The following is a 21,365-nucleotide window of genomic DNA, read 5'->3' as shown; positions in this document are numbered from 1 at the left end:
TTAGGGCGGTTTGGGGGGATTTGGGGGGTTTGGGGTGGGTTTTGGGGGGATTTGGGGGGGGTTGGGGTGGTTTTGGGGGGATTTGGGGTGATTTGGGATGGGTTTGAGGGGTTTGGGGGCGTGTTGAGGAGGTTTGGAGTGATTTGGGTTGGGTTTGGGGGGGGTTTGGGGCGGGTTTAGGGGGATTTGGGGTGATTTGGGTTGGGTTTAAGTGGATTTGGGGTGGGTTTGGGGCGGGTTTTCGGGGATTTGGGATGGGTTTAGGGAGTTTGGGGTGATTTGGGATGGGTTTGAGGGGGTTTGGGGTGGGTTTGTGGGTTTGGATGGCTTAGGATGGGTTTGGGGTGGATTTAGGCGGTTTTGGGATGGGTTGAGATGGGTTTAGGATGGGTTTGAGTGGTTTTGGGTTGGGTTTGGGGGGTTTGGGATGGGTTTTGGGGGATTTGGGTTGGGTTTGGGGGGGTTTGGGGTGGGTTTTAGAGGTTGGGGTTGGTTTGGGTGGATTTGGGGTGGGTTTGGGGGGATTTGGGGTGGGTTTGGGAGGTTAAGGATGGGTTTGGGGCAGGTTTAGGTGGATGTAGGGTGTGTTTGGGGGGATTTGGGGTGGGTTTAGAGTAGGTTTAGGTAGATTTGGGGTGGGTTTGAGAGATTTTGGGTTGGGTTTGGGAGGTTTGGGGTGGGTTTAGGTGGATTTGGGGTGGGTTTTGGAGGTTTGGGGTGGATTTGGGAGGTTTAGGGTGGTTTGGGCTGGCTTTAGGGGGTTTGAGCTGGGTTTGGGCTGGGTTTAGGGGATTTGGGGTGGGTTTTGGGAGGTTTCGGATGGGTTTGGGGTGATTTGGGGCTGGTGTACAGGGTTTGAGCTGGGTTTGGAGTGGGTTTGAGGGGTTTTGGGGTGGTTTTAGGGTGTTTTTGGGGTGTTTTTTGGTGCTTTTCATGGTTTTGGGGTGTGAATGACCCTAAATAGACCCAAAATCCCGTAAAACCGCCCCAAAACCGCCCCAGGTCCCGGGGGGGGGTTTCTCCTCCCCGCGCTGTTCCCGTTCCCATGGGAATGGGAGGTTTTTATGGCAACGGGAACAGCGAGGAGAGCGAGAATTCCCCCCCTCCCACCGGAAAAAATGGGATCGAGGTGAAGGGACCCCAAAATGGGACCCCCCCACAAAAAATTGGCGTCCCAGGGGTGCGAAACCCCAAAAATTTGGGTTCCCAAGGGAGCGACACCCCCCCAAGTAAAAGAACCCCCCCCAAAAACCTGAGGTCCACCCCTCTGGAAAGAGACCCTGGAGTGCGACCCGCCCCTAAAATTTTGGGGACCCCCCCAAAGTTTGGGTTCCCAAGGGTGCGACCCCTACCAAACATTTGGGAATTTAGGGATGCCTGCAAAAAAAAAACCCAAAGGTGAGACCCCCTCCCAAAAATGGGGCTCCCCCAAAATTTGGGGACCCTTCCCTAAAAAAGACGACCTTGGAGTGCAACCATCGCAGCCAAAATTTGGGGTCCCAAAGGTGTGACCTCCCCCCCGCCCCCGCCAAAAAAGGGACCATCCCACAAAATATTTGGACTATCCCAAAATTGGGATCCCAAGGGTGCAAGCTCCCCCAGAATTTGGGGACCCCTCCCAAAATTGGGGTCCTAAGGGCCTGACCCCGTCCCCCAAAAAATTGAGACACCCCCAAAAAAGGGTCCAAAATGGAACAAACCTGGGGGTCCCTCCCTGTGTGATTTTGGGAGGGACCAAGCAGGACCCCCCAAATTCCCACAGAATCCACTGCAAGGATTTGCTTTGGCCGCGGCAGCATTAAGGAATCCAAGCACCCCAGGGATTTTTTTTGGTAATTTTTCTCACATTTTCCCCTTTTTTACTCACGTTTCCCACCCTTTTCCCCTCAAGCTTCCAACCATTTTTCCTCTCACACCTCCCGCCCTTCTGTCCCTTCGCATTTCCCATCATTTTTGGCCTCATGTTATTTGCATTTTTTCCCTTTATCTTTTACACCCATTTTTCCTCCTGTTTCCTGTCTTTTTTCCCCCTCATGTTTCATTCGCTTTTCTCCCCTCACGTTTTTCACCTCATGTTTCCTGCTTTTTTCTCCACCCACATTTTCCGTCTTTTCTCCCCTTGTTTCATACCTTTTCTTCTTCTCATTTCCCATCCTTTTCATTCAAGTTTACCATCCTTTTTGCCTTCAATTTGGTGCGTTTTCTCCCCTCACGTTTCCCCCATTTTCTCCCCTCACGTTTCCCGCTCTTTTCTCCCCTCGCAGTTTCCTTCTTTTTCTCCCTTCACATTTCCCACCATTTCTCCCCTTTTGTTTCATACCTTTTCTTCCTCTCATTTCCCATCCTTTTCACTTGAATTTACTGTCCTTTTTGCCTTCCAATTCCCACTTTTTCCCCTCAGATTTCCTGCCCTTTTGGCCCCTCACGATCCCCACCATTTTGTCCCCTCACGTTTCCCGCTCTTTTTCCCCTCATGGCTCCTTCCCCTTTCTCCCCCCATTTTTCCCACCATTTCTCTCCTTCTGTTTCATATCTTTTCTTCCTCTCATTTTCTGCCCTTTTCACTCAAGTTTACTGTCCTTTTCGCCTTCCAATTCTCATTTTTTCCCCTCAGATTTCCTGCCCTTTGGCCCCTCGTGATCCCCACCATTTTGTCCCCTCACGTTTCCTGCTCTTTTCTCCCCTCACGTTTCCTTCCTTCATTCCTTCACATTTTCCACCCCTTTCTCCCTCACATTTCCTACCTTTTCTCCCCTTCTGTTTCCTATCTTTCCTTCCTTTCATTTCCCTCCTTTTCACTCCAGTTTACTTTCCTTTTTGAATTCCATTTCCCACCTTTTCTTCCCCTCATGTTTTCACCCCCTTTTTCTCCCCTCACATTTCCCCCCCTTTTTCCCCTCATGTTTCTCACAATTTCTCCTCTTCTGTTTCATGCCTTTTCTTCCTCTCATTTCCAAAGTTTATTGTCCTTTTTGCCTTCAATTTCCCCCCTTTTCTCCCCTCACATTTCCCGCCCTTTTCTCCCCTCAAGTTCCCCCCCACCTTTTCCCCTCACATTTTCTTCCATTTTCTCCCCCTGATGTTTCCTGCCCTTTTTGCCCCTCATGTTTCCCACCATTTCTCCCCTTCTGTTTCATATCTTTTCTTTCTCTCATTTCCCATCCTTTTCACTAAAGTTTAACCTCCTTTTCACCTTTGCTTTCCAGCCTTTTTCTCCCCTCACGTTCCCCACCATTTTGTCCCTCACATTTCCCACCCTTTCCTTCTCACTTTTCCCACCCATAATTCTCACTTTTTCCCCACCAAGTTCCTCTGCACCTTTATGGTGCACTCATTATCAATTCTGCAGTCAATTTAAATAAGCTCGGTATTTCATTTAAAAAGATTATATATATATCAAACTACTACATATAATAGAACAACAACGTTTATTAGATTAATAACATAGTATATGTTCCTAATGTCTATATTCCTAATGTCTATATTCCTAATAATGTCTATATTCCTAATGTCTATATTCCTAATGTTTCTATTTTCGTAAAATTCGTAATATCTATTAGTAATATATATATGTTACTAGTATATTGATGTTAGTAACATATATAATCTATCTATCTTGTTTACTTATCTAAATTGTCTATCTAAACTAATAATAGATGTAGGGGGTTCAGAGTGGTCTGTGGCTGGGCTTGGATCTAACCACACCAACTCCTCCCCGAGGATTTCAGAGATCCAGAGATTCCAGAATCCGAGGATTCTTCTCTGTGGCCTGCAGCATTTTCAGAATATTTCAGATATTTCAGGTTCTGTGACACCAGCAGATGCGTCGGGGTCATGTGGCCACACCAGCTCTTCTTGCCTTCCTGCCCAAAGATGAACTTGGCTGAGGCCATCCAGAGGCATAAATCAGCTTTTTGTGTCTTGAGCACCTTGAAAAGATGTTCCAGCAGCTTCCTCAGGACTAGAATCTGGATCTCTGCCCTCACTTTGACCGGTCGTGGCTGTGCCTTTGAGAGGGACCTTCAAACGCCAGGGCATTCTTCGCTTGATGAGGATGATGACGACGACGATGACGATGACGACGACGAGGACGATGACGACGATGACGATGATGACAACGACGACGACGACGACGATGATGATGATGATTCAGCAGGTGTTGGAGTCTGTGCCCTGGCAAGGAAGGTCCCTCTCTGCTCAACGGCACCAGCGGCACAGCCCGCGCAGGGACAATCCCGATTTGCGCCGATCCTTCAGAGCGGTGAGGATCAGGCCGGTCTGAGCTGCCAATGCAGCGATGGAGGGATCCTTCTCTCGTGTTTCCATTAATCCAAGTTCTACAACAAAAATGGAGCCCAGATGAGGCCTTGTGGAAGCGTTTCCCTCCCTATTCTCCCCTCACATTTCCTGCCCTCAGTTTTTCTACCCTTTTCTCCCCTCACCTTTCCCTTTTCTCCCTCACATTCCTGCCTTTTTTTCCCTCACTTTTCCCTCCCTTTTCTCCCCTCACGTTCCCCACCATTTTCTCCCCTCACCTTTCCTGCCCTTTTCTCCCCTCATGTTTCTTTCCCTCTTTTTCCCCTCACGTTTCCCGCCATTTTCTCCCCTCACATTTCCCACCCTTTTATCCCCTCACATTTCCCTTTATTCCCCTCATAATAATCCCCCAAGGCTCCCCACTCACTCACCGGTGAGAAGCGCATCCATGGTCGCCTCATTCCGCCCTGCCAGGCGTCGTGCAGCCAGCCCTGGGCACAAAGCTCCATCAGCCCCTGCTCCTCACCAACATGGCCGCCCTGCCCTCCCCTCAGCAGCCCGGGGGTGGAACAAGGCAAGATGGCCGCCAAAGCCACCTGTGATGGCAGGGAGGGCACAAAAGGGATCCTGGGGACTGGGACTCACCTAAGAATCTGAGGGCCGCCTCTCGCATCGAGGCCTGAGGGCTCAGCAGATAGGGCTGGCTCTCCAGCACATATTGTTCAGCCCTGCTGCTGTCCTTAGCCAGCTGGAGAGAGGACAAAGGTGTGAGCATTCCTTAGAGCAGCCCCATGGCTCAGAGCTCTCCCTCATCCCAGGGCCATGGAGGAGGCTCCAGGCTTTGGGCCCACATGCAGAGCTCACATCCCTCACATCCCTCACATCCCTCTCCCAGCCTGGGGCTCATCCTCACCAGGAACTCGCTCATCTTCCATATCTCTTCTTTCTGAGCCAGCTCCTTGAATTCTTTCCACTTGAAGAGCTTAGCTATAGCCATGACGGCTTCCTTGGAGGCCTGGGGGACAAAAGCGGTGAGGTGACACCAGGGCCTGTGGAAGGAACCCAAGCCACAATGGCCAGGACCCCTAAGGAATGTCAGCCATGCTCAGACATCGGTACCTTGGCCACGCTGGGGGCCTCGTCACTGATGTGAAGAACGAGCTGGACCATGACCTTCCAGGAGTTTCTCTTCATGGCTTCCTTGTCCTTCCATGTGGTTTTGCCCAGCAGCTCCTTGAAGAGGGAGATGGAGCGCTCCCGCAGACACTCCTCTCTCTGGTTAGGGAGGAGGAAAGGTGAGCTTCACACACAATGGCTCCCTGCCCGCAGAGCCATTGTGTCCCACCCTTTTACTCCCCTTAAATTTTCTTCCTTTCTCTCCTTCCTCATGTTTCCCATCCTTTTCCCCCTCATGTTTCCCTTTTCCCCTCACATTTCCCATTCTTTTCTCCCCTCATGCTTTCCACCCTTTTCCCCCTCACCTTTCCCACCATTTTCTCCCCTCACGTTTCCCTCCCTGTTCCCCCTCACGTTTCTCCCTCTTTTTCTCCTCCCACATTTCCTGCCTTTTTCTCCTCTCATATTTCCTTCCCTTTTCTCCCCTCACATTTCCCTCCCTTTTTCTTCCCTCACCTTTCCTGCCCTTTTTCTCCTCACATTCCCACCTTTCCCCCTCACGTTTTCTGCCCTTTCTCCCCTCACATTCCCCACTATTTTGAGACCAGACTCAATGCTCCAGGCTCCTACAAAAGCCCAGCTGGGCTGCAAGGCCCAGAATCCATCCCAGGAGAGCCCAGAGAAGCAGGACCTGCTTCCAGTGCTGCTCCCAGGGCCCCTCTGTGGTGTCAGACTCAGCCTTACCGCATCAAACAGTTTCCAGAGTCTCTCCACGGCCTTCAGAGCCATGCTGCTGGCCTCTTTCTTCTTCAGCTGCCCCAGAACATTGCGGAAGATGTCCAGAGCCATCACTGAAATGTCCCAGGACCAATTTCCCAGGAATTTCAGCATCTCGGGCAGGAGGCTTTTCATTTTCTTGGCCTGTGTACAAGAGAGTTTCCATTCTGTGAGAATTTCAGCTCTCAAAACAGCCAGCAGGCCACATCATGGCAGGCAGGGCATTCAGAGCACCATCCCCAAGCCGCCATCTTCTCTGAGACCTCAGAGTCCAGGTGCCACATTCTGCCCCTGATAGATGCCTGCTCACCATATCGTCGCTCTCTGACAGAGTCTCCAGAGCCCTGAGGACCAGAGGGACCATTTCCTTCTTTGGAGACTTCACAAGTCTCATGTTCTTGTAGAGTGGCCTCACTCTTTTCTCCAGCACATCACCGTAGGTCAGCATCTGGAAAAAAAGAAGCAGAGAGTTGGCAGGGCTCCCCTGGCACGGCTGAGGGCAAGGCCACGTGGGCTTTCCCTGAGGACTCACAGCTAAGAAAGTGAGGCACGACTTCTGCTGCCCAGTCAGGATGTCATCCTGCCAGTCCTGGACTTGGATTTGCAGCTCCTTCACAACCTTCTCCAGAGTTTCGCGTACGGAGAACATGGCCTTCCACAGGCTGACATTGTCACTGCAAGGCAGAGCGCTGTCAACATGGCTGCGCAGCCTGGGCTTGGGTCTGGCAGCCATAACCTCCCCACAGGAAAAAAGCCCTCCAGGTGGGTCAGGGCCAGTACCTGAAAATTGGTGTGGCCTCCAGAGCTGTGGTGACGACCTTGTCAGTCCACTTATCGGCCATGAAGATAACAAGGGAGTGAAAGTTGTCAGCAGTGGCGGTGTTTTGCTCGTTGTAATACTGAAAGATGTGTCTCACCACCTTTGGCACCTGCAGGGAACACAGGTTAGGGTGCTGCTGCTGCTGCATCTTGGGCAGCCCTGCCCATCCCTTTAAATAATGCAGTTAACTCATCTCAAAGCACTGCCAAAGTAGGAAATTCAGATAAAATAAGCCACCACGCCAGGCACAGATGGCAAAAAGGTGTCTGAGGACAGCACTCCCATACTTCATGTGCATGGGGACAACACTCTATCGGCGTTTTATGGGGCCACATTTTGCATGTGTGGGGAACTACAGAGGCTGTTCTTTCAGACGCTGCTGCTGGAAGCTTCCACCACGTGCCCTACAGGTCCACAACACCTCCCAGCCAGGCCCCAAACCACAAACACACACAAGCCCAGAGGCACATCTGCAATATCCAACAGGCAATGCAGGAGCAGCCTCACTGGCTCCCCTGGGCAGCTCAGCATCAGCACAGCAGCACTTCCCAGGACAAGCAAACCATGCACTGGCTGTGAGCACTGAGTGCCCCAAGCAAGATGTGCCTCAGCTGGGCCCTTCTGCTCAGACCTTCCTCCAGATCTGAACAGAGGTTAATTCCAGATCTGAACAGAGGTTTGGAATCAGCACCCTGGGCAAAATACCAGGGAAAAGCACAAACAGCAACAACAGCAAGAGCAGGTGAGGCAGATCTTGCTAAGCTGCCTCAAGGTGGCTTCAGGAGGGGAATGGAGGCAGGAACCTGGCAGGACTCAAAGACAAAGCAATCCCACACCACAGGCCACTTACATCCATCAGCCACATCTCAGGGGTATTCATGACCTCCTCCAGAAATGCCACAGGCCCATCCTTGTTCTTGATGTTGAAGCGTCCCAAAATCTCAATGGCCTCAAGGACGACTCCCATCCTCTCATCCGGCCCAAGGTATCTCCCAAAGGCCTGGGGCAGGAAGGAAGGGAGCAGAGGTCAGTGCCAGCCAGTGCCATTTTATCCCCTCACATTTCCCCCACTTTTCTCCCCTTACATTCCTATCCTTTAATCCCCTTTTCCCACCTTTCCCCCCCCTCACGCTTCCCTCCATTTTCTCCCCTCACGTTTCCCACTCTTTTTTCCCCTCACATTTCCCGCTCTTTTCTCGCCTCACATTTCCCGCCCTTTCCTCCCATTTTTTTACCCACAATTCCTCACAATTCTCATTTCACCAGGGACGTCCCCATTGATTCCGTGCCCTTTTTCACACACAAATCTCCCTGCTGATACCACAGGTGAGAGTCCCACAAGGCTCCATACCTCAACTTTCCAGGCGTTGGATGCATTCACCCAGGAGGTGATCTCAGGTTCCCAATCTTCTGGGGGCTGGACATAACTCTCTGGATTGTCACCTAAAAAGAAGTGATGGTGGCACCCACACAAGAACAAGGGGCCATCACAAGGCCAAGGAGGACAAATAGGTTTAAGTGGGGAATGCAGCCCACCACAGCTTATCTTACTTTTCTGCTCAGAGAGGAACGCCATCAGGGTGCTGAGAATTTCCACCACAGTTGACATGCTTTCATTTGGCTTGAACAGCATGAAAACCAGATTGCCCAGCAGCTTGCCCAGGACTGGGATCTGGATCTGGGCTCTGGGAGCCTCTTCCTCATCCTCATCTTCATCATCCTGAGGAAGAGGAGCAGAAGGGTTGAGGTGAGGTCTGAGGGCAGTTCTGGGGCTGTGGCTGTGCCAGGACACAGGGATGGAGGGTGAGCAGTCCATACCTCCTTGGGGGCAGTGTCAGTCAGCATATGGCAGAGTGCCTTAATCCTGTCCATGGCTCTCTCCTGCACTTCTGCCCTGTCAGACAGCAGGTATTCCAGCAGAACCTGCAAACACAGCAAATGCAGGTGAGAAGAAAAAGAAAAAGTTCTCTTCCTCCCTTCCCTTGAGAAAGAACTTTTGCTGATAAGCTGTTAAATATCAGTGCATGACTGATAAGAACTGTAACATCCCATTGGGAGATGCTCCGCCCAGAGGGAGGAGCCAAGTATTTATAATCCAGTTTATCAATCCATTTATAATCCAATTTATAATTTTTATAATCTAAAACAGCAGCACGGCTTTCTCCACTGGATTCCCCAGAAAAAACTGCAGCTGCTTCTTCTTCCAATAGATCTTCAGAAGAAGAACACTGTAATTCTGCAGAATACTGTAATTATGTTTCCTTTTCTACAAGAAAACAAAACCCTGCTCCAACAGAACCACACCTGACACTTCAGGTAGACTGCAATCACAATTCCAATTAGATTGCTGCCAACATAAAGTGTCAGGTTGAGTTCTGACTTTGTTGTCTCTGTTGTTCTAGAGACCAGCATTGTTTATTTTATCCTTTTTTATTTATTTATTTCAGAGCCCCTTAATTTAAAATTCATAGAAATTCAGAAAAGTAAAGGAAGTTTGCATTCTCCATATCAGGAGAAGTTTAGCAGACCCCTGTCTTTCCAAACCAAGACACAAGCAACTTAATTAAAAATTTAAAATTTAAATTAATTTAAAATTAATTTAAAGTCATTTAAATTAAATTAAATTAAATTAAATCCCTTTAATTTAAAATTTATAGCAATTCAGAAAAGTAAAGTTTACATTCTCCATATCAGGAGAAGCTTAGCAGTCTCCTGTCTTTCCAAACCAAGACACAAGCAACTTAATTAAAAATTTAAATTTTTAATTAATTAATTAACTAATTAATTAATTATAAATAAATAAAATTTCTAATATTTTATATATTTTAATATTTAAATTATAAATTAATATTAATTTTATATATATTATAGAACTTATATATAATATACAATATATATTATATTATATTAATATATAAAAATGTCTATTACATATATTATAAATTATAAATATTATATATATAATATATAATAATATAATATAACATAACATAACATAATATAATATAATATAATATAATATAATATAAATATATTATTATATTCTATTATAATATATTATACATAATATTATATATAATATTATATATAATACTATATATATATTATGTATATATGTTATAATATATTATATTATATTATATTATATTATATTATATTATATTATATTATATTATATTATATTATATTATATTTTATTTTATTTTATTTTATTTTATTTTATTATAGAACGTTTACATTCCCCGTAATTTAAAATTAATTGCAATTCAGAAAAATAAAGACAGTTTACATTCTCCATTTCAGGAGAAGCTTAGAAGACTCCTGTCTTTCCAAACCAAGACACAAGCAACTTAATTAAAAATTAAAAATTTAAATTAATTAATTAATTAATTATTTAATAACAATAAATAAATTTTATATTATTTTATAACTTTTAATATTTAAGTTATAAATTAATATTAATTTATATATATATTATATAAGTTTTATATAAAAGATAATCTATATCATATTATATAAATATATAAAATATATAAATATATAATATGTAATATAATTATTATAATAATTAATAATAATTAATAATAATTAATAATTAATAATAATTAATTGTTAATAATAATTGTTAATAACAATAATAAATAATTAATAATAATTAACAACTTAATTAAAATTCAAAATTTAAATTAATTTAAAATGAATTTAAAATTAATTTCAAATTGATATTAAATTAAAATAAATTAAATTAAATTATATTAAATTAAATTAGATTTAATTTAATTTAATTTAATTTAATCCCCTTAATTTAAAATTTTTAGCAATTCAAAAAAGTAAAGCCTCCAGCAAATCCTGCAGGGAGGCTCCTTCCCCCTTCCCCCCTCAGTGCTGACCTCCAGGATGTCCTGCATCATCTCGCTGCGCTTGGCGCCAGGAGTGTTGAGCATCATCACCTGCAGCATGGTGTCCATGGTGAGCAGGGCCTGCAAGGGGGGCACAGAGCAACGGTCACGATTCCGCTGTCCCTCACAGCACCAGGACTCTGATCTGACCCCAAAATGTGAGGAAATGACACGGGAACGGGCAGTGCTGGAACCCAGCAAGGGATGAAGAAATGAGGGTGGAAAGCTGAGACTGAATCTGCAGCCCAGTAGGCCTGGAAGCTTCTCAAGTGCTCCCAAAACTCACCCGAGTGCAGAGGTTTTCTTGCTCCTCCGGCATTTCCGCGCTTGGACGAAGGAAAAAGACGCTGTTGAAGCAGAGTCTTAAAACCTTCTTGATGTCCAGCAGTGCCCCGATGGTGCTGCCAAGAGAGAGAGGCCTGGTTGGAGCAGCACCTCAAGGTCTCCTGCAGCACCACTAAAGGTGCTGTGTTTTTCAATTCCCATTGAAAAATGGGAATTGTGAGGGGAAAAAAGAGTGGGGAAAGTGAGAGGAAAAAAGGAGGGAAGGGAAGGGAAGGGAAGGGAAGGGAAGGGAAGGGAAGGGAAGGGAAGGGAAGGGAAGGGAAGGGAAGGGAAGGGAAGGGAAGGGAAGGGAAGGGAAGGGAAGGGAAGGGAAGGGAAGGGAAGGGAAGGGAAGGGAAGGGAAGGGAAGGGAAGGGAAGGGAAGGGAAGGGAAGGGAAGGGAAGGGAAGGGAAGGGAAGGGAAGGGAAGGGAAGGGAAGGGAAGGGAAGGGAAGGGAAGGGAAGGGAAGGGAAGGCCTGAAGGCCTTTGGGCCTTTACCTCAGTCCAGCAAAGGCAAGCATGGCAAGGCGCCGCAGGCGATTGCGAATCTCATCCTTGGGCTCCAGGTTCAGCATGGTCTGCAGAGCACAGCTGGGTTGGAACATGGCAGCTGCCAGCACCCAGTGCCACCAGAGCCATGCCCTGCCCTCACAGGGTAACGAGGGTCCCTGCCCCCTCACCTCAATCAAGTCCACCAGGTTGTATTTATTGGAGAACTCAGTCAGGTCCTCAGAGAAAACATGGACAATGGATTCTCTGCACAGGTTGGAGATGTTGTGCAGGAACTCCTCCTTCTGCTCCTCCTCCTGGAACTGGGGGGACAGTGACAACGGATCAGCATGAGGACACCTAGGGCCTTGAGAGAGCAGAGCCAACCACCATCAGACATGGATATACCTTGCTAGGATCGGTGGCAAAATCATAGATGAACTCCACGAAGTGGCGAGCATAAGTAGGAATCCAGCAATCATCTAACAAAGAGGGAGAGAAGGGAGAAATTCAGGGAGTGCTGTGACAGCAGAGAGGAAGCAGCCGAAAATGGCTTCCGTTTGCTGTTAGGCCCCAGCCCTGCCCAATCCCTAAGGGCCCCTCACTCACTGAGTTGCTCCACCCTGGTCATCTCGATTGGCTCCGCTTCATATTTGCTCTTTTTAGGAACACGAGGCTTCTCCCAGCTCATGATGGGCAGGCTTGGAGAAGTCGCTTCCATTCTTCAGAAGAAGGGAGTTCTTCAGAGAATGGGATGTTAAGTGTAGTTGAGTGAAAATCGTATTAATTTAAAGGCAAGAGTGAGCTGTGCTCGCAGGTTTGTCACCCAGCTGGGCACTTGCGTCCGCTCTGGTCGATGTCCAGGTGGACACTGAGGGTTGGGAGTTGCTGTCCCACCAACAGCTCCTCCGTGGAACACGGGAGGTGTCGCCTAGCGTCCATTGTGACACCCCCAGTGTTCCAAACTGAACGTTCCACCTGTGGATCCCTCTTACATAACCTGTTACATAACGAACAATTTCTTCTATATTATATATAGAATAAATTTCTTTTATATTATATACAGAAATGTATATATTATATACATTTCTGTATATATTATATACAGAAATGCATATATTATATACAGAATCTTTTATATTATATACAGAATATACAGAATCATTTTATTTATAGAGAATAACTTATTAAAAAGCAGCAATGAAACAAAGAAAGAGTCCTGAGCTGCCAAAACTTATGGATAGTAAAAAAGATCAAGGGCTGTGAGGGTGATGGACATGGAGACAGCCAGGAGTGGAAAACTTGAGGGGAAATGCTGATTTTGAGGGGGAAATATGAAAGGGAGAAAAAGGCAGGAGCAAAAAGGTGGGAAAGGTGAGGGGAAAAAATGTTGGGAAATATGAGGGGGAGAAAATGGTGGGAAACGTAAGGGGAGAAAAGAGCAGGAAACATGAGGGGAGAAAATGGCAAAAAACTTGAGGGGAGAAAAGGCAGAAAATGTGAGGAAAACAAAGGGAAATGTGAGGAGAAATAGGGTGGGAAAAGTGAGAGGAAAAAATGTCAGGAAATGAGAGGGGAAAAAATGTCAGGAAATGGAAGGGGAGAAAAGGGTGGGAAACTTGAGGGGAGAAAACAGTGGGAAATGTGAGGTAAAAAATGGAAAACGTGAGAGAAAAAAGGGTGGGAAATATGAGAGAAAAAATGATGGGAATCGTGAGGGGAGAAAAGAGTGGGAGACATGAGGGGGGAAAGGGTGAGAAACATGAGAGGGGAAAAAGGCAGAAAATGTGAGGAGGTAAAAAATGGGAAATGTGGGGGGAAATAGGGTGGGAAAAGTGAGAGGAAAAATGGTAGGAAAGGTGAGAGGAAAAAATGGAAATGTGAACGGAGAAAAGAGCAGGAAATTTGAGGAGAGAAATGGGCAGGAAATGTGAGGGGAGAAAAGGGTGGGAAATGTGAGGGGAGAAAAGTGAGGGAAATGTGAGGGGAGAAAAGAGTGAGAGACATGAAGAGAAAAAAAGGCAGAAAATGTGAGGCAAAAAATGAGAATTGTGAGGGATAAAAGGGTGGGAAAAGTGAGAGGAAAAATGTTAGGAAACATGAAAGGAGAAAAGGGCAGGAAAAGTGAGGGGAGAAAAGAGTGGGAGACATGAGGGGGGGAAAAGGAAGAAATGTGAGGTAAAAAGGGGAAATGTGGGGGAAAATAGGGTGGGAAAAGTGAGAGGAAAAAAATGGTAGAAAAGGTGAGAAGAAAAAATGCCAGGAAATGAGAGGGGAAAAAATGTCAGGAAATGAGAGGGGAGAAAAGGGTGAGAAACTTGAGGGGAGAAAAGAGTGGGAGACATGAGGGGGGGAAAGGGTGAGAAACATGAGGGAGGAAAAGGCCGAAAATGTGAGATAAAAAATGGGAAATGTGGGGGAAAATAGGGTGGGAAAAATGAGAGGAAAAATGGTAGGAAAGGTGAGAGGAAAAAATGTCAGGGAATGAGAGGGAAGAAAAGAGCAGTAAACATGAGGGGAGACAAGGGCGGGAAATGTGAGGGGAGAAAAGGAAAGGAAATGTGAGGGAGGGAAGAGTGGGAGACGTGAGGGGAGAAATGCATGAAATATGATGGGAAAAAAGGTGGAAAATATGAGGTGAAAAACTGAAAATGTAAGAGAAAAAAGGGTGGGAAATGAGAGGAAAAAATGGTGGGAAATGTGAGGGGAGTAAAGTGAGGGAAACGTGAGGGGAGAAGGCCGTGAAATGTGAGGGGAAAAAAAGGCAGAAAATGTGAGGAGGTAAAAAATGGGAAATGTGGGGGAAAACAGGGTGGGAAAAGTGAGAGGAAAAATGGTAGAAAAGGTGAGGGGGAGAAAAGGGTGGGAAATGTGAGGGGAGAAAAGAGCTGTAAACATGAGGGGGAAAAAAGGCAGAAAATGTGAGGTAAAAAATGCGAAATGTGGGGTGAAAAAGAGTGGGAAAAGTGAGAGGAAAATACGTCGGGAAACGTGAGGGGAGGAAAGAGCGTGAAACATGAGGGGGAAATGGTGGAAAACATGAGGTAAAAAATGAGAAATGTGAGGGGGAAAAGGGTGGAAAATTGTGAGGAAAAAATGTCTGGAAACGTGAGGGGAAAAGGGTGGGAAATGTGAGGGGAGAAAAGGGCAGGAAAAGTGAGATTTCAAATGGGAAACTAGAGGGGAAAATGAGTGGGAAAAGTGAGTAGAAAAATGTCAGGAAACGTGAGGGGAGAAAAGGATGGGAAATGTGAGGGGACGAAAGGGCAGGAAGTGTGAGAGGGAAAAGGGCAGAAAATGTGAGGGGGAAAGTTAGAAATGTGAGGGGGTAAAAGGGAGGGAAACGTGAGGGGAAAATGGAAACACGAGGGGGAAAAGGAGGAAAACACGAGGGAAAAAGCCAAGAAATTTAAGGGGGGAAAGCAGGAAGTGTGAGAGGAAAAAAGGCAGAAAATGTGATTGGTAAAGTGCGAAATATCAGGCGAAAATGGCGGGAAACGTGAGGGGACAAAAGAGTAGGAGATGTGAGGGGGGGAAGGGAGAAAAAAATGAGAAAAAAGTCAGGAGATGTGAGGGAGAAAAGGGAGGGAAATGTGAGGGGGAAATGGGGGAAAATGTGAGGGGGAAATGGGGGAAATGTGAGGGAGAAATGGGGGAAAATGTGAGGGAGAAATGGGGGAAATGTGAGGGGGAAATGGGAAGCATGAGGGGGAAAAGGGAAGGAAATGTGAGGGGGCAAAGGGAGGGAAATGGGAGGGGGGGAAAGGAGGGAAACGCCTGATAAGCCAACCCCTGATAACCAGCCCCTTGATAAGCCAGCCCCTGATAAGCCAACCCCTGATAAGGCAGCCCCTTGATAAACCAATCCCCTGATAAGCCAGCCCCTTGATAAGCCAACCCCCTTGTTGTTTGCCCAATTATCCCATCGTAAGAAAAAACCCAACAATATTTGAGACAGCAGCAATTTTTAATCAAATCGTTTAAAAAATATACATCGACAGTATAATTTGATTAAAAATAAGGGATAATTTGGTTCCAAAAGCAGCGCATAAGCGAAAGATAACCGCGGGGTACGGAGTGCAGGGCTCTGGACCCTTTGCCACCTCACGTATGAGCTTGCCAAAGTCGCTGATGAAGGCCTCTCCTCTTCCTCTTCGTCCTTTAATTCACCTTAATTCACCTTTGGGTTACACACGCGCATCAAGCCGGTACAAGGGAAGCAAAAACTAACATATTACTGTATTTAAACATCAAAGCAAGAAAAGAGTGAGAAATGTGAGGGGAGAAAAGGGCCCAAAATATGAGGGGAATAAAGAGCAGGAAATGTGAGGGGGAAAAGAGTGGGAAATGTGACAGGGGAGGAAAAAATGCAGGAAATGTGAGGGGAAAAAGGGGAAGAAATATGAGGGGAAAAGAGTGAGAAATATGAGGGGAGAAAAGGGAGGGAAATGTGAGGGGAATAAAGGGGGGGAAAGAGCGTGAAACATGAGGGAGAAATGTGACGGAAAAAGGAGGGAAATGTGAGGGGAGAAAGGCTGGAAAACGTGAGGGGAATAAAGAGCAGAAAATGTGAGGGGCAAAAGAGTGGGGAATGTGAGGGGAGAAAAAAAGGCAAATGTGAGGGAGAAAAGGGAGGGAAATGTGACGGGAATAAAGGGAAAAATGAGGGAGAAAAGAGTGGGAAACCTGAGGTGAGGAGACAAAAATGGAGGGAAACATAAGGGGAGAAAAGGCAGCAAATGGAATGAAAAAGGGCCAGGAAACACCGAAAGAGAAGAAACCATGAAGTGGGAAAGGTGGGAAAAGCACTCCCCGATTCCTCAGGTGCCCCCTCCCCAAAATGAAGCACAAAGACTCTGGGGATTGCTCAGATTCTTTATTTTTATTGGGGCTCATGGGGCCTTCGTCACCCACACACTCTTCTTCCTCACCACCATGGGCCCGTGGCTCTGCAGGACGGTGGCAAAAATGGGGGTCAGCACCCCAAAATGAGGGGGAGCCCTTAAATGTTACCTCAAAATCCATCCCAGCAATTAAACACCCCCCCCAAATTAAAAATCTCCTAATTAAACCTCTTGAATTAAAGATCCCCCCAATACAGCCCCAAAGATCACCAGTTAACTCCCTCAATTAAAGGCCCCCCTAATTAACAGCCCTAATTAAACATCTCCATTCAACCCCCCCAATTAAAGCAACCACTAATTAAACCCCTTAATTAAAACACCCCAATTAAACTCAAGCAAAACCTTTCTGTTTAACCCCCCAATTAATCCTCCCAACCAAACCCCCCCCAATTAAACTTCCCAATCAAACCCCTAATTAAATAGGGGAGGTTTTAATTAATTCATTAAAATTAATGAATTAATTGAATTAATTAAAAATTAAACCCCCCAAAATTAAGCACCCCCTCACCATTTTTTGTCACCATCACTGGGGCACTGTGGAGGGAGAGACAAAACATTGAGGGGGCTTCAATTCCCCAATTTTGGGAGCCCCCTCACCCCAAAATCAGTCTCAGATATTCACCAAATATCCACGACCTCTCCAAAATTTTGGAAACCCACCCCGATTTTGGGGACCCCCTGCAATTGTGGGGACCCCCTCAGATTTTGGAGACCCCCTCACCCCAAAATTCACTCAGGACCACCCCAGATTTTGGGGACTCCCCCCAGTTTTGGGGACCCCCCTCACCCCAAAATCATCTCAGGTACCACAACCCTCCCCCAGCTATTCACGACTTCCTCCAAAATTCTGGGAACCCCTCCCGATTTTGGGGACCCCCTATGATTTTGTGGACCCCCCCCCCATTTTTTGGGGACTCCCTCACCCCAAAATCACTCAGGACCTCCCCCAAATTTTGGGGTGCCCCTTCTTCCCTGGCCATTCCTCCCCCAGGTGTTCACAATGGTATTTGCAACCTCCACCCAAAATTCTGGAAACCCCTGCCGATTTTGGGGACCCCCCCAGATTTTGGAGACCCCTCACCCCAAAATTCACTAAGGACCATCCCCAGATTTTGGGGACCCCCCCCAATATTGGGGCGCCCCTCACCCCAAAATTCACTCAGGACCACCCCCAGATTTTGGGGACCCCCCCCAATTTTGGGGAGCCCCCTCACCCAAAATCATCTCAGGTACCACGACCCTTACCCAGCTATTCACGACTTCCTCCAAAATTTTGGGAACGCCCCCCGATTTTGGGGACTCCCCCAGATTTTGTGGACCCCCCCCATATTTTGGGGACCCCCTCATCCCAAAATCACTCAGGACCTCCCCAAATTTTGGGGTGCCCCTTCTCCCCCTGGCCGCTCCTCCCACAGGTGTTCACAACGGTATTTGCAACCTCCACCCAAAATTCTGGAAACCCCTCCAGATTTTGTGGACCCCTCCTGATTTTGGAGACCCCTCACCCCAAAATTCACTCAGGACCACCCCCAGATTTTGGGGACCCCCCCAATTTTGGGGACCCCCCTCACCCCAAAATCAGTCCCAGGTACCACAACCCTCCCCCAGCTATTCACGACTTCCTCCAAAATTCTGGGAACCCCTCCCGATTTTGGGGACCCCCTGCGATTTTGTGGAACCCCCCCCCATTTTTTGGGGACCCCTCACCCCAAAATCACTCAGGACTCCCCCAAATTTTGGGGTGCCCCTTCTTCCCTGGCCGTTCCTCCCCCAGGTGTTCACAACGGTATTTGCAACCTCCACCCAAAATTCTGGAAACCCCTCCTGATTTTGGGGACCCCCTCACCCCATAATTGATCAGGACCTCTCCCAGATTTTGGAGACCCCCTCACCCCAAAATTCACTAAGGACCTTCCCTAGATTTTGGGGACCCCCCCAATTTTGGGACCCCCCAATTTTGGGGACCCCCTCACCCCAAAATCACTCAGGACCCCCCCCCAAATTTTGGGGTGCCCCTTCTCCCCATGGCTGTTCCTCCCCCGGGTGTTCACAACGGTATTTGCAACCTCCACCCAAAATTCTGGAAACCCCTCCCGATTTTGGGGACCCCTCCTGATTTTGGAGACCCCCTCACCCCAAAATTCACTCAGGACCACCCCCAGATTTTGGGGACCCCCCCCAATTTTGGGGAGCCCCCTCACCCCAAAATCATCTCAGGTACCACAACCCTTACCCAGCTATTCACAAACTCCCTCCAAAATTTTGGGACCCCCCCCCGATTTTGGGGACCCCTGCGATTTTGTGGACCCCCCCCATATTTTGGGGATCCCCTCACCCAAAATCACTCAGGACCTCTCCAAATTTTGGGGTGCCCCTTCTCCCCCTGGCCATTCCTCCCCCGAGTGTTCACAATGGTATTTGCAACCTCCACCCAAAATTCTGGAAACCCCTCCTGATTTTAGGGACCCCTCACCCCAAAATTCACTCAGGACCACCCCCAGATTTTGGGGACCCCCCCCAATTTTGGGGAGCCCCCTCACCCCAAAATCATCTCAGGTACCACAACCCTTACCCAGATATTCACGACTTCCTCCAAAATTTGGGAACCCCTCCCAATTTTGGGGACCCCCTGTGATTTTGTGGACCCCCTCCCATATTTTGGGGACCCCCTCACCCCAAAATCACTCAGGACCTCCCCCAAATTTTGGGGTGCCCCTTCTCCCCATAGCCACTCCTCCCCCAGGTGTTCACAATGGTATTCGCAACCTCCACCCAAAATTCTGAAACCCCTCCTGATTTTGGGGCGCCCCTCACCCCAAAATTCACCCAGGACCACCCCAGATTTTGGGGACCCCCCCCAATTTTGGGGACCCCCCTCACCCCAAAATCATCTCAGGTACCACAACCCTCCCCAGCTATTCACGACTTCCTCCAAAATTCTGGGAACCCCTCCCGATTTTGGGGACCCCCTGCGATTTTGTGGACCCCCCCATATTTTGGGGACCCCCCTCACCCCAAAATCACTCAGGACCCCCCCCAAATTTTGGGGTGCCCCTTCTCCCCCTGGCCGTTCCTCCCCCAGGTGTTCACAATGGTATTTGCAACCTCCACCCAAAATTCTGGAAACCCCTCCCGATTTTGGAGACCCCCCCCACCCCAAAATTCACTAAGGACCTTCCCTAGATTTTGGGGACCCCCCAGTTTTGGGGACCCCCTCACCCCAGAATCACTCAGGACCTCCCCCAAATTTTGGGGTGCCCCTTCTCCCCATGGCCATTCCTCCCCCGAGTGTTCACAATGGTATTTGCAACCTCCACCCAAAATTCTGGAAACCCCTCTCGATTCTGGGGACCCCTCCTGATTTTGGGGCGCCCCTCACCCCAAAATTCACTAAGGACCATCCCAGATTTTGGGGACCCCCCAATTTTGGGGACCCCCCTCACCCCAAAATCAGTCCCAGGTACCACAACCCTTGCCAAGCTATTCACAAACTCCCTCCAAAATTTTGGGAACCGCTCCTGATTTTGGGGACCCCCTCAATTTTACAGACCCCCCCCTCCCAGATTTTGTGGACCCCCCCATATTTTGGGGACTCCCTCACCCCAAAATCACTCAGGACCCCCCCCAAATTTTGGGGTGCCCCTTCTTCCCTGGCCGTTCCGCCCCCAAGGTGTTCACAATGGTATTTGCAACCTCCACCCAAAATTCTGGAAACCCCTCCCGATTTTGGGGACCCCCCCGCGATTCTGGGGACCCCCCCGTGATTGTGGGGACCCCCCGGCCCATGTTGGGGCGCCCCTCACCCCGAATTTCGAGGCGGCACTCGGTCAGGGCCTCGCCCAGCTCGTTGACAGCCCTGCAGGTGTAGGTGCCGCCGTCGAAGGGCCCCGGCTTGCGGATCAGCAGCGTCAGCACCCCCTGGCTGTGCCGCGCCAGGAACTTGGGTCATCCCCGATGGCCATCTGGTTCTTGAGCCACACCACCTTGGGCTGGGAGGGGGGGACACAGTCAGGGAACCCCGAAATGAACCCCGAAAATGGCCCAGGGCACCCCAAAAACACCCAGACCCAGGGGTGAGTTCACAGCCCCATTGGGACACCCCAAAACCCCTCCCCAGGTGAACCCCACACCTGGATCTTGAGCCACACCACCTTGGGCTGGGAGGGGGGGACACGGTCAGGGAACCCTGAAATGAACCCCAAAAAATACCCCAAGGTACCCCAAAAACAGCCCAAAACCACCCAAAAACATCCAGGCCTGGGGATGCATCCATAGTCCCATTGGGACACCCCAAAACCCACCAGGACCCTGAGGGGACTCAGGTGAACCCCACACCTGGATCTTGAGGCTGGGAGGGACACACCTGGTCAGGTGAACCCCGAAATGCACCCAAAAACAGCCCAGGGCACCCCAAAAACACCCAGACCCGGGGATGAGTTCACAGCCCCATTGGGACACCTCAAAAACCCCAAGAACAACCATAGCCCCATTGGGACACCCCAAAAACCCTTCCTCAGGTGAACCCCACCTTGAGCCATACCACCTTGGGCTGGGAGGGGGGGACAGCTGGTCAGGGAAGCCCCAAAATGCACCCCAAAAATAGCCCAGGGCACCCCAAAAACACCCAGACCTGGGATGCATCCATAGTCCCGTTGGGACACCCTAAAAACAACCAGAGCCCCATTGGGACACCCCAAAACCTTTCCCCAGGTGAACCCCACACCTGGATCTTGAGCCACACCACCTTGGGCTGGGAGAGGGGGGGACACGGTCAGGGA

At 48.3% G+C, this 21,365-nt stretch overlaps 1 protein-coding gene and 1 long non-coding RNA gene across 2 annotated transcripts; both read right to left on the bottom strand.

The window, feature by feature from the left end:
* Positions 1 to 4,997: 4,997 nt before the first annotated feature.
* Positions 4,998 to 14,883, bottom strand: LOC141727708 (uncharacterized). The gene is made up of 17 exons (XM_074533985.1): positions 12,293 to 14,883; positions 12,092 to 12,165; positions 11,875 to 12,006; positions 11,693 to 11,772; positions 11,156 to 11,270; positions 10,861 to 10,950; positions 8,789 to 8,893; positions 8,522 to 8,690; positions 8,322 to 8,413; positions 7,821 to 7,970; positions 6,931 to 7,079; positions 6,683 to 6,824; positions 6,461 to 6,598; positions 6,118 to 6,294; positions 5,377 to 5,532; positions 5,140 to 5,272; positions 4,998 to 5,005 (listed from the first exon to the last, which is right to left on the bottom strand). The coding sequence occupies exons 1-17, from the start codon at positions 12,402 to 12,404 to the stop codon at positions 4,998 to 5,000; spliced, it is 2,022 nt and encodes a 673-aa protein (XP_074390086.1). The 5' UTR covers positions 12,405 to 14,883.
* A 1,661-nt stretch (positions 14,884 to 16,544) lies between these two features.
* Positions 16,545 to 20,548, bottom strand: LOC141727710 (uncharacterized). Its single transcript, XR_012578661.1, has 3 exons — positions 20,391 to 20,548; positions 17,096 to 17,121; positions 16,545 to 16,632 (listed from the first exon to the last, which is right to left on the bottom strand). It is a non-coding gene; the product is annotated as an uncharacterized LOC141727710 (long non-coding RNA).
* Between the last annotated feature and the right edge of the window lie 817 nt (positions 20,549 to 21,365).

The sequence above is a fragment of the Zonotrichia albicollis genome, unplaced genomic scaffold (genome assembly GCF_047830755.1).
Source record: "Zonotrichia albicollis isolate bZonAlb1 unplaced genomic scaffold, bZonAlb1.hap1 Scaffold_212, whole genome shotgun sequence".
Classification (NCBI taxonomy): domain Eukaryota; kingdom Metazoa; phylum Chordata; class Aves; order Passeriformes; family Passerellidae; genus Zonotrichia; species Zonotrichia albicollis.
Note: the sequence above shows the minus strand (reverse complement) of the source record. Positions and strands in the feature narration are given on the sequence as shown.

What these genes read in the sequence shown, in the direction of transcription:
- LOC141727708 (XM_074533985.1), bottom strand. Translation starts at nt 12,404, where the DNA reads ATGGAAGCGACTTCTCCAAGCCTGCCCATCATGAGCTGGGAGAAGCCT. An exon ending in CTTGCCTTTGCTGGACTGAG is followed by an intron (nt 11,271 to 11,692) that starts GTAAAGGCCCAA and finishes CTCTCTTGGCAG; the next exon opens with CACCATCGGGGCACTGCTGG. An exon ending in CTGAGATGTGGCTGATGGAT is followed by an intron (nt 7,080 to 7,820) that starts GTAAGTGGCCTG and finishes TGTTCCCTGCAG; the next exon opens with GTGCCAAAGGTGGTGAGACA.